The sequence below is a fragment of the Spermophilus citellus genome (assembly GCF_964194105.1).
Source record: "Spermophilus citellus genome assembly, chromosome: 17".
Classification (NCBI taxonomy): domain Eukaryota; kingdom Metazoa; phylum Chordata; class Mammalia; order Rodentia; family Sciuridae; genus Spermophilus; species Spermophilus citellus.
The window spans coordinates 45,136,674-45,152,436 of record NC_138199.1 but is presented as its reverse complement, the minus strand read 5'-3'; the positions used below and the strand labels follow the sequence as shown (position 1 = coordinate 45,152,436).

The 15,763-nt window shown below is 41.9% G+C and overlaps 1 protein-coding gene across 4 annotated transcripts in view; it reads left to right on the top strand.

The window, feature by feature from the left end:
- The first annotated feature begins 694 nt into the window (after nucleotides 1-694).
- The window catches only part of TOM1L1 (target of myb1 like 1 membrane trafficking protein), a 42,794-nt gene continuing 27,725 nt past the window's right edge, over nucleotides 695-15,763 (top strand). For 2 of the 4 annotated variants that reach the window (XR_014019509.1, XM_081272636.1), the window contains exons 1-7: nucleotides 695-859; nucleotides 3,557-3,641; nucleotides 5,164-5,242; nucleotides 11,512-11,661; nucleotides 12,290-12,415; nucleotides 13,168-13,263; nucleotides 14,285-14,401. Coding sequence is in view for 3 of the 4 variants with exons in the window: in XM_081272636.1 (XP_081128762.1) it covers nucleotides 802-859; nucleotides 3,557-3,641; nucleotides 5,164-5,242; nucleotides 11,512-11,661; nucleotides 12,290-12,415; nucleotides 13,168-13,263; nucleotides 14,285-14,401 (711 nt within the window). In the remaining variant the exon portion in view is untranslated. The remainder of the gene's footprint in view (nucleotides 860-3,556; nucleotides 3,642-5,163; nucleotides 5,243-11,511; nucleotides 11,662-12,289; nucleotides 12,416-13,167; nucleotides 13,264-14,284; nucleotides 14,402-15,763) is intronic. The other 2 variants (XM_081272637.1, XM_081272638.1) reach the window with 2 other exon arrangements.

Below are 15,763 nucleotides of genomic sequence, written 5' to 3'. Positions count from 1 at the left end.
AAGCCAAATCCCTGCCAGAGCAGAAGCAAAGTCCCTCTATTCTCTGGAAAACAGTTCCTAGGAGAAGGAGTTAGAAACCAAGATCTCTTATGGTGGCGCCCTGCGGTTCCCCTTGGAAACAGGAGAGACACAAAGGGCGCCGCTTGGGAGAACCTGCACTGGTGTGCCAACAGGTCTTCTCTCATCACCCGCCCTTTTAAAGGACAGCCACGCCTCGGCTCCCCTATCTCCATGGCAGGGCGGCAGTGGGAAGTATATTTCTAGTTATTCAATTTTTTCAATGGTTAAAGATTTTATGGACGACTTAAGCGGTTTATGTCTTTTCCTTAATTCTGACAATAATCCCGAGGCTCGTGTTATTAACCCTGTATTTCCTGGCCTACAAAGGGCGGCGAAAGGGGCGCAGACAAGGGTGGCAATCCGCCCAGGAAGCGGTGGGAGCAGAGCCGGGGTCTCCACCTCCCACTCGGGGCTTCTGCCTGCCTCCGAGGAGCCCGCCTGGGTGCGGGGCGGGCGCCGCGTCCCTCCCGCGGGGCTCCAAGCGCTGGGCGGTGCCCGCGGCCACACCTGACGCCGGGAGCGCCTCGCAGGGAGCGCGCCGCAGGTGCGAGGTGCGCCCGAGACTCCGCCCCGCGCCCCCGCCCCGAGCCGGGTGCCCCGCAGCGGCCGCAGGACGCGCCGCCTCCGCCCGCGCCCGCCAAGAGGAGGAGCCACGGGCACCGAGCGGGAGGAGTCGGGAGTCGGAGGGCGGCGGGCGGCGGGCGGAGGCGGATTTCCTGGGCCCGGCTCTCTGGGGCCACTATGGCGTTTGGGAAGAGCCATCGGGATCCCTACGCCACCTCCGTGGGCCAACTCATAGGTAAGGCGGCGCGGGGAGACACGCCCGGGAGGGAGGGCCGGCGGGCTGTGGGGATCGCGGGGTCCGTCCCCGCTCGACTCGGTTCTCGGCCTGCGGAGGACGGAGTTGATCCCAGTTGGAGGAGATCCTTCCGCCCCCATCCCCCCAGCTTTCCCAGGGCACCCACATTCCACCAGCCCCCTTCCCCCGTTACTTTCTGGGCCAACTAACCTTGGAACTCCTTTTCCCCAAATTCTCTCTCTTTTGCTGACTTCTGGGTAGTGGAACCGAACAGGTGAACCCCAAGGCTTTGGCGTGGTGTGTTGGGGCCTCTACCAGGAGAGGCTGGAAACTTGTTTGACTAGAGGAAGGTTATTCAACAGGTGCGTTCACCCGCGAGCTGTTAGGCGTGTAGTGTTGTTCCATACTGTTATGCCCATTTTGCAGATGAGGGAAAGATGTGATCTCACTGTGAGAGGCTCAGCAAACCTGAGCTGTCTTTTGAGGTAAACAAAGAGAATGGAAATGCTTGGCATTGGAGTAAAGGGAGGAAAGAGGAGAGGTGTCAGCTGGAGACAAAACTGGAGACAAGGGTGGGCCTCCTAGGCACCGTCCTACCTCTTTTCTATCTCCAGTGGCTATCCGCTGAATTATGTAGGTGTAAGCATAAGGCAATGATTGGACTCTTACCATCACCACCTCACTTCTCCCTCTTTTTCTTGATTCCTCCTCTTGGGAACGGGGTGTGGCACCCTGGCATATTAAAGGCAGGCAAACTGTCTGTTGGGAACTAAGTGGGATGATGAAATCGTGAGAACCTGGTACTTGGAGCAAGAAGGCTCAGACTTGCAAGATTTGAGTTACAGCCCACCTAATTGCTGTGTGACACAGAACAGACCACTTACCCTGAACCTGAGTTTCCACATCTTTATGGGACCAGGCACCCCAGCCAGGCTAAATAAGACATGGTCTCAAGCTTCAGGGAATTCACTTTCTTTTATTTTTAATTTTTTTCCAGTAATGTGGATTGAACTCAGGGGGACTCTACCACTGACCCACATCCCCAGCCCTTTTGATTTTTTGAGAGAGGATTTTGCTAAGTTGCTCAGGCTGGTCTGGGATTTGCAATCCTCCTGCCTCAGCCTCTCAAATCACTGGATTACAGTCATGCACCACCACACTCATCTGATGGGAACTCACTTTCTTATAGGGCAGACAAGTTTGTAGTTAACTTCTGTATGATACTTTTAGAAGAAAAATATAAAACACATAAAACATATGAAAAGGGAGAGATGACCCCTGCCGGGGTCTTTGAAGGGTGAATAGGAGTTTCTAAGAAGATAAGGTTGGGAGAAGAGCAAAGAATGGAAGGAGACATCTGATAGATGGGACAACCATATATGCCTGACAGTGCAACGTTGCTCACCTTTGTCCACTGAGTGCCAAATTCTAATAGCTCTTTTCCTGGGTGGGAAGCAGGCTAAACTTGGGGGTTCTCCCAACCAAGTCCTTATTCTTCTTCCCCTTCTTTAGTCTTTTCTCGTTGTTTTGTCTTCATTTTCCTTAAAAACTGTTATTTTCATGCTTATGGATCACACCTTTCTCCAACGAAGATATTAAATTCATTCATATAGGGTATTTCCCTTCCTAGATAGCATTTTGTTTGAGGTACTGGGGATCAAACCCAAGGCCTGGTACATGGTAGGCAAGCGCTCTACCACTGAGCTGCATCTTTAGCTCTTCTTATTCTTTCTTTCTTTTTAAAAATATATGTATATATGTATTTTTTTAGATGTAGATGGATATTTTATTTGTTTATTTTATGTGGTGCTAGGGATCCAACCCAGTGCCTCATGCATGCTAGGCAAGTGTTCTACCACTGAGCCACAACCCCAGCCCCTTATTCTTTATTTTGAGACAGGTTCTTGCTAAGTTGCCCAGGCTGACCTTGAACTTGCCATCCTTCTGCCATGGCCTCCCCAATAGTTGGGATACAGTCATTCATGCACAATGACACCTGCTTTAACATTTGGTATTCTTGAAGAGAATGTCTAGAAAAGGGAAAATATCTGATTATTTAACGATGGGGTTCCAGGTACAGTCTGCATGGAAGTCTGCCTGTGGTAGCTTTGATAGTGTAGACTAAAAGTGGTCTTGCTCAGTCATTCTGTTCTCTCTCCCTTTTTCTCACCCCCACCTAACAAATAATTTTAAAAAACAAACAAACACTGAGATCAAGCAATTTTGGATTTCAATATAAGTTCTACCTCCTACTTGCTGTGTAACCTTGGGTAATTTCCTTTACCTCTCACAATTTCTTTGATCATGTTCAACAGTGGGTTAAATGGGATTGCAAAATAAAATACTTAGCTCTGTGTAGTTCCCCTAGTAGGTGGCTGCTGAATAAGCTCTAGTGCTGTTCTCTGAAAGTTGGGCAGATGGAGATCTAGCTGGCCTGCTTTAGCCCCATAGCCAGGTGTTATGCTTGCAGTCTTCATTAATAGGTCACTCATTACTGTTGCAACAGCAGCACTCTGAACTTGAGTTCTGAGTGATTCCTGAATTACTGAGGATTGTTCAGGGGAAAAAAAAGGAGTCATTTTGCCCTATATAAACTTAATGGTACTTGCTGTTACACCCTGGGGCAGATTATTTAAGGGAGACATTTTTTTACTCTGTTGTAACTCAGACTCAACACAAGCAGCTTTTTCTTTGCAGAAAAGGCTACATTTGCTGGAGTTCAGACCGAAGACTGGGGCCAGTTCATGCACATCTGTGACATAATTAACACTACCCACGATGGGTGAGTTCAGTGTGGTGTCCAAGTCTTTGCCTTTGATAAGAAGCATCAGATCTATAACATGTTTTTTCTTGCCAACTCTGTTTTTCTTATTGAAAGAGGATTTTTATCATCCCTTAGGGACCCTCTACCTTTTAAAGATGTCAGGTTTTGACTTATTGGGGCAGCTCTTGCTGGGACATGTGGAATATCTGAGAATCCATTGTAATTTTTTTCCCTCTCCTCTTTCAGTTTTCCTTAACAGTTTCAAATTTTGTCTCTGAGAAACTCAGACCCCTTGTTTTTAAAAGATTAAAAAAAAAAAAAATATATATATATATATATAGAGAGAGAGAGAGATAGATAGATAGATACACATTGTTTCCTTCCTTAGGAATTTTTTCTGCTCTGATTGCCAGTATTTTGTGTAACTAAAAAATATTATCCAGAAACTGGTTAACTCCTGGTGGTGAACAATCTCTGGACATTCATCTTTATAACCAGGAAATGATCTAGCAGTCTTTTTCTTCCTTGTCATGGGACAGGTTGTTTTGTTTTGTTTTGTTTTCTCCTTAATGCCAATATAGCCATGTTTGTGCTGTGTATATTTTAAATAATGGATGCTACTTTTTTATATACTTTTGAAACTTTAGAGAATTGAAGTTATAAGAGAAGTTATTAAGAAGGGCCTACATGGGCTAGAGTTGTGGCTCAGTGGCAGAGCACTTGCCTAGCAACATCGACAATTGAAAAAAATATTTAAAAAAAAAGAAGGGCCTACTAGTTTGAATTTAGTCAGCTAAGGTTATTATAAAAGACACAATTCCATTAATTTTCTTATAGGTATTCAAGTGACATTTGACAGGAAAAGATGTAATCTAGCTCATGTTGAGAAGAAAACATGACAACTTAATTATTGATTATATATTGATGGAAAGTACTATGTCACCATCACACTGTTCATGTTTTTTTTTTTCTCTATAATCTTGTTTACCATGTTTAGATCTTCTGTGAAGCTTTTCATTGATACGACCAATTTCTTCACTGCTAATACATAAGGAGAATCTAGTAAATTCTAGCCCTCTATTTATAGTTCTTCCTTTGTAACATGATATTGAGGCATCTCAGAAGCTGACCTCCTTTGCTGTAATTCTTCCACCATCCCTTTGCCTAGAGGGTGCTCAGGAAATGCCAGTTGACATTAAAGTGGTAACTGTCATTGATTGTCTTGGAAGTTAGATTTCCTGTAAACTGGTTCTGTGTATTGGTAGAGGAAATGGGTATAAGCATATTTCATGAGTAGTGCTTTCTGGGTAATACTCTTAGGTAAATATTTTGATTGCCACCATAAGGTAGGTGGCATTGTCTGATTGTATCCATGAGGGGAAATTTAGGTAAGAGAAGGTACATGATCTCCTGAGATGGCAAACCAAAACCAAGGCCTTGGTCTTCTGCTCCTTAGACATTTCTGTTTGCACAATGCATATTGGTTTTCAGAAAACAATTTGCATGCCTAAATTGGTGATTTCTGTGTTTATTGCTATAGGCCAAAAGATGCAGTGAAAGCTTTGAAGAAAAGAATTTCCAAAAATTACAATCATAAAGAAATCCAACTTACCTTGTCAGTAAGTACTTGAATGTTCTAAGATTCTAGGATTTCCCAAGTTATAATTACATTTTTAATCCTGGGTTTAAAAAAAAAATCTACCTATCTGTGTACACACACACACACACACACACACACACACACACACACAAATATTCTGAAGTAACAATAGGTTAGCAAAATTTTATACACTGAATGAGTTAAGTTTATTTATAGAGAATTGCAGAATAGAATTTAATTGATTATACTAGCATTTGATTTTTGATTTTGTGGAAAGGTACTCCTGGAGAATCAGTTTTTCCTGGTCAGGAGATAGGAACTTGTGATTAAAAACTTATAGATGCTGAACCAGTGAAGAAGTTTGGGCATGTCTTAATTAACCATAACTGAAGGTGGGAGGAATTAAAGTCTTGAAAAATGCCCCCCCACACCCTTAGTTTTATATCTCCCTTGAACACTTGTGTAGAATCCTGCATGCTGGCAGCTCATTTAGTTTGAACCAAGTTCTGCTGCATGGTATCCTTGGGAAAATGTTCTTTGTTGATTTAAGCAGTTCTGTGTACTCTGTTGTCTGTGGTCTCTTACGTGACTTGTTCCCATCCCCCCCCCCCCATTCTTGGCCACATGACCTCTTCAGTCACGTTGGTGAGTTGCCCTTTTTACTTTGATATATGTGTTGCAAGCTCTGCCTGCTGCCTGAGAGTGAGCTGTGACATGGCTCTCCAATTTCTTCTGCATGCCTTATTTACCTCTGCCAGGCCCCAGACCATGCATGGTTATAAGGCTCTGGTTGGCCAGCTTCATGCTACTCTGTGGGAGAGTTGATCAGGACGGTGATGGGGCAGAGGAGAGTGCGGCTCCCTAGTTTTAGATTCACAAGGAAGAAGAAAGGTCACATCTTGTGTGCTTGGAGACTAATTCAATGAAAAGAAATGAACACTCTTCAAGATGCAGTCACTAAAGAAACCCTTCACAGTGGAATCTGAATGTAGCTTAGAAGCATTTCCCTTTTTTGACCTCTTTTCTGTCTTTACCTCATGGCAGTGACCTTAGGAATTTCACAGAATGGAGGGGAGACATGAGGAAGGCATTTCTGTGGAAATACTGAAACAATGTCCCAGTGTTAGAAATGCCTGGCACCTGACTGATATTCTTGACGTCAGTAGAGATGGTTATGTTATTAATTCCATTTCAAAGGTGACGAATCTAAGCCTAAGCAAGGTTAAGTGATCCCCCCCCCACCCAAGATTAAATGGCTATTACATAGCCTAGGAAGGATTTGAACCTAGTCCTCAGATTCCAAATCCCACACCCTTACCCCCAAACTACTTTGCCCCTTGGAATGAATCAAGTCTCTTAAAGAGCAGATTACTGTGTTTCATTTGTGACTTCAGCTCCTTCATGTGTGTGTTGGGCCAGGCTCATCAGTATTGACTGAATAGATGATCATCTGCACATTCCCCTCCCACTTCTCCTGGTATCCAGGAAGCCTCAACAGCTAATGGAAGGGATAGTAGAGCTGTGGCAGAAACCAATGTAAATGTGCCCTAAAATGAAGTGGATCCAGGATATCTCAAGGCTGCAGAAGGTTAAGAGAATTGAGTGAGGAAGAAAGGGGATGGCGAATTTGGGGAACGCCACCTTCTCTGTTTCAACTCACCATTGTTTACCCTTTGTAAGGGTCTGCCTCTTTCTGTACCGTGTCTGGCTTGCTTCACGTTTCTGTAGTTGTGTGTCTCTGTCTCCATGCCTTCCTCCGTTACGGGTTCTTCCCTCTGGAGATGAACCAGTGCCTTCCCTGAGGAAGCTGGGTTATGTCAGATTGTTGTGGTTCCTTTTTGGAGGGGTGACAGTGTTTCTGCTCTTAACTCAAGCTTGGACTTCTCAAGCCTTGCTCTGAGCCAGCTGCTTGTTTTCCATGAACTTGTCCACCTCATAACTGCGCCACCTCCGCCCCAAGCTTGCTGTGCCGGTGTGAGAACAAAGCAATCTAAAACCTGTACTGAAATAAGGATGAGTCACGGTGGAGGGATTAGAATACAACTTTGTTGTTAGAGTCAGAGTTCATGAAGGTCAGAGAAAAATGCATCTTTTCTCTTGAATTCCCTTTAATATCTTCGTGCAGATTTCCCCAGGCTGTGTACATAAAGGCCCAGGCACCTCACCTCAGACCAGTGCTTATGGACTGGCTCCAGAATTCAGTTGAGCCAAACTGAATTATGAGGGAAATTAGTCACAGAAAGAATCACCCAATGTCTGTCAAAGGCAATTATAAGTTTACCAATAAACTCTTTAAAAAAAGTAATCCCCCTATGTGACAATCCCATTTTATCACTATGAAGTTATGACAGCCCGTCAAAGTCAATTATACATGTTCTTCATTTTATCTGCCATTTTGGGTTCTCCATGGACTTGTTAGCCTTGATTAGGTCCTTGATGGGATCTGACTGTACTGTGATTTCTTACCATAAGTTGATAAGTTTTATTAAGGAGCCAGTCATTTGTTTTGCTTTGTTCCTGTTGTGCTGAGGATTAAACTCAGGGCTTTGTGCATGCAAGGGCCATACCTTTGAGCTACATCCCCAGCCCAAGAAGTCAGTAGTTTTGTTTTTGTTGTTTTTTTGTTTTTGTTTTGGGTACTGAGGATGGAATCCAGTTTTGTTTTGATAAAAAAAAAATACTGCTGTTTGATTTTATTGCTCTCAGCCAGAAGCTAACCTATTCTTGAATGAGTCAATTGTGATAGATCTCAGCAAGGTATCATTGTTAAACACAGGAAAGTGGTTGAACAGGTTCCTGAGAATCAGTGAATTAATAGACCTTTGTGGAATACCCATTAAGTAGTGAGCTCTAGTAGTTTCAGAAGTCTTGTGAAATGTGGCTCTCCCTTCAGCAGCAGTTAGAGGGGCTGTGGAGGCTGCACTGTCTCCTGTGGGTGTCATAGTAGGGTAACGTAACCATACCTTGGTATGGTCACCAAGAATGGTCCAGGTGTATTTTTCAGCTCTGATGGCTCTGAAACCTGATTGTTGTCCCTGTGCCTGGTTTAGAATTTACTATGAAAAACATAAAGCCACATAGCTCTTTTTCTTCCAGTCGTCTCTGAAGAGAATATTTCTATCAGCGGATTGGTTCCTTCTCTTCTAGAAGGAACTTCTCCATGGAAGCAAATGATCAAAATGGCTACTGTCTACTGTTTCATGTCAGGTGCTGTTTCATGTCAGGCTCTTAGCATACATTATATTTTATATAGTCTTTAACAACAAGCCTCTACATGGAGGTACTTGTGTCCATTTTGCGTGAGGATACCCAGGTTTCAGATAGATGACTTACCCAGCTGAGCACAAAAGTAGACCAGTGAAGCTTAAAGTCATCCACTTAGGTCTCTCTTGGTCCCTTGGCTCCTCGGTTCTCTATCACACCTGAGATTATGGACTCTTGCTTCTCCAGTTTTCCAAGGTGGGTTATCTAATCTCATATACACCAAAGTTAGATTGCAAAATATGTAAAAGGGACATATGTAATTTTTCCAATTTGCCACAATAGGTTTTATGACCAATCTAACTGGGCTGCTGGGTGAGTACTGGAGACATAATGGAAGAGGTGATAGAGAAGTAATTAGTCCTGACATCCTAGATTCCAATGGGAAAACACAAAGGGCATGATTGCTGATCTCCAGATGTTAATATTCTCAGAATTTCACTTTGGCTCTTTGATCCTGTGCATGTGCCCCCTGGGAATGTTACCCGTTATAGTAAAATACCAGTGCTCCAAAAGACAAAAGTTGATTTGCGGAATATTTAGAAAGAAATTCACCATTCACTTCATTATAAGCAAAAGTGAAACTCAGAGGCGAGGTACCTACACCAAGATTCCAGTGAAGTATTTCTGTAAACTCATTAAACCAATGACACTCACCCTGTCAGCATCTCACCCATTAAAAACTTTTATCAAGTTCATTGTCATTTGTCACTCCCCTTTTCAACTTTGTCTAATCAACTTGTATTAGTAAAGATTCAACTTACTGTGCTATGGATTTTTTTTTCCTTTGCTTTAAAGGTGTTCCTTGGGTGTCACCTAGCTCCATGTGCTCAGCCCCTCCATTTCCTGATTGCCTTCTTGGTCACATTGCCTTAAAACTATAGCTTTCATATGGCAAAAAATGACACTAAAAATATAGAGCATGGTAGCAAGTCAAGTTTCAGGGCTTTTCTGCAGAAATGATAATCCCTATCCTGGTTGGTTATGGTTTCTGTGACCTCACTCACTCAAGGTGGTGGAGTGATTTAATTTTGTTTTTAGATCACTTGTTGAAGTCTACCTTCTGCATGCAGTTCTTCCATACCAGCTCATTCTCTGATTTCTGCTCATGTTGCTTTTTGAAAATTCTTCTTTCAGGGCAACCAGTTACCCCACATGGGTTTTTCTTCATCCCTATTTTTTACTATTTAACGCAGCATCCTCCTGGAAGCTTCTCTTTTGACCTTACTAATGTTGTGTTTGCCTTATGTTGTGCTTCATTTCTGTTGCTCTTTGGTTTCCTTCTGTGAGTTTCTCTGGCCTGTGTAATACGTAACATCAGTGTCCCCGCCATTCTTCCTCTGCTTATCAGAAGTGACCTTGATGGCTCACTCTCCTGACCTGTATCTGCTCAACAGATGCTCGAATGTCCCAGTTTTCTTTCAAACTAAAATATATAAATTTCAACCCATCATTTTTGTTCCTAGGAACCCCCTTCACACTACCCTACCCACTTCCAGATTTCCATCAAGGGTGTCCTCAGTCTCTTGCAGAATGAAGGCCACTTAACTTTCAGTCTTCCTTTATCCACAGTCAGGCCGAAGTCTTCCTTCATAGTTCTCCCCTGACTTTCCTCCCTTGCATCTGCCTCGTTCATTTCAGGTCTCCATACATGGTGGGGGCCTACTGGATCTTTCTTTCTTTCCAAGAATTTTCACCCTCAGGTTTCCTTTGTAAGTGCTGCCTAACAGCATTTCCAGAGTGCTGCTTTGCATACATTATCCTTTTTCCAGAGCTCCAGAGCGAGGTGTGATGGTGACAGACTAAACAGGAATCCCTGCCTTCAGGATAATGTCCAGACGCTTTACACTGCCACATAAATTTCTGTGCAGTCTGGGTGACATCCTGACAGACTTTATTCATTCAACCTCTGCAGTGTGTCCCTAGTTTGCCACTCAAGAAGCCACTACTAGAGATAAACCAGAGGACTTCTGTTCCCCCTCAAAACTCATACATTGCCACCTTTCTAGTTTTTTTTCAAGCCATTTGTGTTAGTTTCCGTCCCGTGACTGTTGCAAATACCTGATGTAATCAACTTAGAAAGGTTTATTTTGGCTCACGGTTTCAGAGGTTTCAGTCCATGATTGGTTGGCACTGTCACTTTTAGTCTTGGAGTAAGGTTGGCTTGAATGCATGGCAGTGCAAAACCTCTCACCTCATGGCAGGGAAGAGAGAGAGAGAGAGACAGACAGACAGACACACACACACACACACACACACACACACACACCGTGGACCTACGATCACCTTTGAGGACACACCTGCAATGATTTAAAGCTTTCTGTTGTTCCTTCCACCTATTGAAATGTCCACCACCTCCTAACAGAACCAAGTTAGGGACCAAGCCTTAAACACGTGGACTTGTGAGAGACATTCCAGATCCAAACTATAGCAACACTTGTCTGTCAAAAATGTAACTCTGTACTCGTATTTTTTTTTTTTTTACTTTTTATATTCATTTTTCAATGCTTAGTTCAGGACCAGCCTTTTCCAAAAATCTTATAAGGCCACCCTGTCCTAAATAATCACACTGACCTAAATAGGTCTGTAGCTAGGCTTACTGCTGTGCAATTTATTATCCAAACCAGAATGTTTGCGAGTGAGAGGATGTGTCGTCATTAACAAAGTCAGGACAAAAGGGATGGAACAGGTCTTCACTGGATAAACTGGGACAGATGTCATGCTGTCTTTAGCCCATGTGGTTTGCTCACACTTCCCACTTAGCAGGTAGCGTCCACTACCTTATTTTGCTGATAATGCTGTGATAATGGTGTCCCTGCTCCCCATCAAGCCCAGCCCCCGGGTAGCTTCATTATACTTATTCTTCCTCATATCCCTAGAACCTACTATTGTGCTGTGTCTTGTAGTAGAAAGTAAATAATGTTTATTAATTAGAATACTGGTAGAAATCATTACTTAGCAGTTTTTGCCTTATATTTCTGGGGTGATTTTGCCAGAGAAATACACTGTTTAATTTTTCTTGTTTAGCTCATTGACATGTGCATGCAGAACTGTGGTCCAAGTTTCCAATCTCTGATTGTGAAGAAAGAATTCATTAAAGATAGTCTGGTTAAGCTGTTGGATCCTAAATACACCTTACCATTGGACATTCAGAATAGAATCTTGAATTTCATTAAGGTGAGTCTGTTGTCTACTTGTCACATTCTAAATAAAGGACGGTATGTTTCTAAGATTAGAGATTTAATGGGATATCTTCTGATTGTTTCAATGATCCTTCTTAAGCTAGGATTGAGCCAGAGAACATTCCCATTCCCTTGTTTCTGTGGCATAATGATTTCTGGGTGTTGGATAATAACCTTTTCCTGAAGAATTTGTATTCATCTCCCTCCCTTCCTCTTAGTTTCTATTTCATCCACATCAGGAAAGACATTGATGGGTATGTTCATTTTGTAGATATAGAAACTATCTTCTGGAGCAGATAAATGACTATTTCAAGGTTACCTGGCTAAAGAGTTACTGATACTATTTTGGAATCTATTAATTTTATGTTTAGCACAGCAAAAAAAAAAGATTGATCGTATCTATTTCAGGCTTCTATCAAGATGTTGAAGCATAGGATTCTCAGGATTTAAAGTATTTTATAATATCCTAGCCTTGAAAATGAATACTTTGTTCATGGCATTCAGAAATAGCTTTGTGTTTCCTAATAAAGGACACAGTTGATAATTTCTCATCTTATATCACAAGTTTAAAAACTGCTTTTGCTGCTATTTTAACTCCAGAACTTTCTGTCTCTTGAACTCAGTGTTGGTCACAGGGTTTCCCAGGAGGTGTAGATGTAAGTGAAGTGAAAGAAGTGTACCTGGACCTGCTTAAGAAGGGTGTTCAGTTTCCTCCCTCAGATGCAGAGGCTCCAACAGCAAGGCAAGAGGTAGGAGGCTTTTCTTTGACCCATGTGGAGTAAGAGAATGTTACCTGGATCTTTTTATATTGTAAGTGACACCCTAGCTCAACTAAGTGGAGCCAAAAGATGAGTTTACTAGAAGGATGTGGCCACATCTTGTAGAATAACAATGGCTAAGGACCTGGTCGCTTGGTGTATTTGGGATCCGATATGGGAGCTAGTTAGAAATGCTTCATGCCCAAATAAGTCAGAATCCTTATTTTTATAAGATTTCCAGGTATTTGCACATTGGTGTTGATAAGCACTGGCCTAGAGCCCATACTATGGGCTGTCTACTCAATGTTGCAGGTAAGGCATTGACTCAGGGATTAGTGATTGGTAGAGGACATGCCTTGCCAACTGTGGCTTAAAAAAATTTAATATGAATTTATTTACCATTTGTTTTCAATGACCTAAAGAGAGGGCAGTAATCATCTCACATGACAGTTTATCAGGCAGACACTTTGTAAAAACAAGAGCACTTTATTGAATTGTTGCTCAGTTAGTAAACCGAATAGCAGCCACATTGCTATTGAATACCTGCCACATGCTATTGAATACCTGCTCTGTTATGGGCATGTCATTTGCTTAGGGCTTTTCTCAAAATGATGGACAGGTTATATGCTTGATGATTGAATCTGGGCTACTCAGGACTTTGGTTGAGAGTGCCTGAGTCAGCTCAGAAAGCTGGGCTTGAAGTGGCTATGTGAGTCTCATAACATTCTTCCTTTCATTCTCAGACCTCATTGACTCCACCAGCATCTGTTCCTACTGCACCAGCTCTTTCTTCAGTAATTCCTCCCAGGAACTCAACTATTACTTTGGTCCCAGAACAGGTAACAAGCGCAAAAAATATATTTGTTGTTGCCTTTTCTAAGTTCTAAGCATTGTATATACAGTTAGTTTGTTTGTTTTAACAACATTATGAGGTATATGTGCATTATTCCCTGTGGTTTAAGAGCACAGAAGACTATGGCTTGGGGATACTTCTGTGAATTACCGTGGTTGATTTCTGAGGAGAATTAATCCAGTTGCTTCTGTCTGATTCCAAAGCTCACTTTTAATTGTGCGTATCTAGTTGATTTCAGGGCTTTGTGAAGTTTTGACTATGGACTGAGACTTATGTCCATCAGTTGATTCCTGTTCCTACTGATAGGACTGTCTGAATATCATTTCAGAGAGCTCAGGAAATGGTGGTCTTTATTAATTATGCCAACTAAGTGACATTTGCTTCTTTGTCCCTGTCCATCAAGGGGGCACATGAACAGTTATGTAACACTTAGGTCCTGCTATAAAGGAACTGTCACTGAAGATTTATATTAGTATTATTCAATTAATATTTGTATTAATATTACCAATAAACATGAAAATCTGTGTGATTAATCCCTCTTCCTCTTTAATTGGGGAAGATAAAAAAAGGGGTTTTATTTTTTTATCCTTCTTGCTATGATGCCATCAGAGTGCTAAACATTCTCATTTTCTCCCCAGCTCTTATTGGTTACCAAGAAACTCAGGGTAACATTTGCCATTTTTTTCCCAGGTTCTTAATTCTCCTACTATGTACTTAGTACCTCCTCCTCTAATTGTTTTAATCTTTTTTTTTTCCTCCCTTCATTTTTAATTTTCCTAAAGAGGAATTTTGGGTTTGTTACAAGAAATCTCAAGACCATTTATTAACAGTTTAATTCATAAAGTAATTAAATGTGTGTGTATTTGTATAAACTTAAATGTGTTTGAAGACATGAAATTTTGCAGCATTATCTCCTCCAGCATAAGTCCTGGGAGTGGGAAGCAAGCTAGCCACAGCCATTCTTCTTCATGCAGTGCACTTACTGGGGATTGTGTTGCTCTCCACAGATTGGAAAGCTGCACAGTGAATTGGATATGGTGAAAATGAACGTGAGAGTGATGTCTGCCATACTGATGGAGAACACTCCCGGATCTGAGAACCGTGAAGACCTAGAGCTTCTGCAGGTGCTGTGTGATCAGGGACAGAGTGTCTTGTGAGGTCATTCTCTGAACTTTTGAGCTTTGGAGATGGTAGATACTCGTTGCCTGGTCCTTCCCCTTGCATCTGACTGCATTTGATTTCTAAACTTGAGAAGAAAAGATCAAAGTATGACATTAGCCGAAATGCAGTAGTAACTTAGACATGATTCTTCCTTGCCCTGATGCAATTTATGACCTTGGTCATATGCAATCAAATACCCCATTTTTTTAAATACCTTTGCTTTATTTATTTATGGTGCTGAAGAGCGAACCCAGTGCCTCACATGTGGTAAGCAAGTACTCTACTGCTGAGCCACAATCCCAGTCCCCCCAATTGGGTTTTGTTTTCTTTTTTATTTTCATTTATTTACTTTTTTCAATTTTGCAGTACTGGGAATCAAACCCAGAGCCTTGCATGCTGGGCATGTGCTCTATAGCTGAGTTACACCCCCAGCCCTTGTCATTTTATTTTGAGGGAGAGTCTCCCTATGTTGCACAGGCTGGCCTCTAAGTTTTGTGATTATTCTGCCTCATCCTCTGGAGTAGCTGCGATTATAGGCGTGTGCCACCATGAGTATCTTCTCATTGTTTTAAGTGTAAAAAATATTGCCTCTATATACATCCATTTAACAAATGTTTTGAATAACTATAAGGAATATAGGTATAAAGAGGCTGTCCGTAATCCTTAAGAACTTTTGTCTGTAAGCAAGATCAGTTTATAAACAACCAAATCAAGTATTACAGATGCTGTAATATAAAATTTGTCAGAATGGGATGGCCTCATGAATGGGAACGAGGAGAATGGTGAAGATTTTAGGAAAGCTTTAGATGGGGGCAGTGCTCATCTGTGGAGGAACAAATGAAAAGGCATTGGGACTTTGATGAACATGGGAGGAAAACCATGAGCACTTGGAGGGTCCTCTCAAACCTCCTGTGTCTGTACATTCATATACTTTACTTTTTCACTCTATTCATTTGTTCATTGAATTATCAATTTTTAAATTTTAATACTTATTAATTTTAACGAGGTGTTATAGCACATGTCTGTAATTCTAGCACTTAGGAGGCTGAGTAGGGAGGCTTACTTGAGTCCAGGAGTTCAAGACCAGCCTGGGCAACATAATGAGATAGTGAGACCTTCTCTCAAAACAAAAGAATAAAATATAGACTTCCTTTTAATGCTTATTATATTTAGAAGTCATTAGAAAAAAAAAAAAAGGTCTGTTTCTAAGTCTCTCTAGGCAAGTTAACAATCTGTCAGATTTTTATTTTTCTCAGAAGATCCTCACTCCTTGCTTCTCATGTTGGTGTTCTCTTTAATTCCTTAGATAGTTAGTGAGTGATATT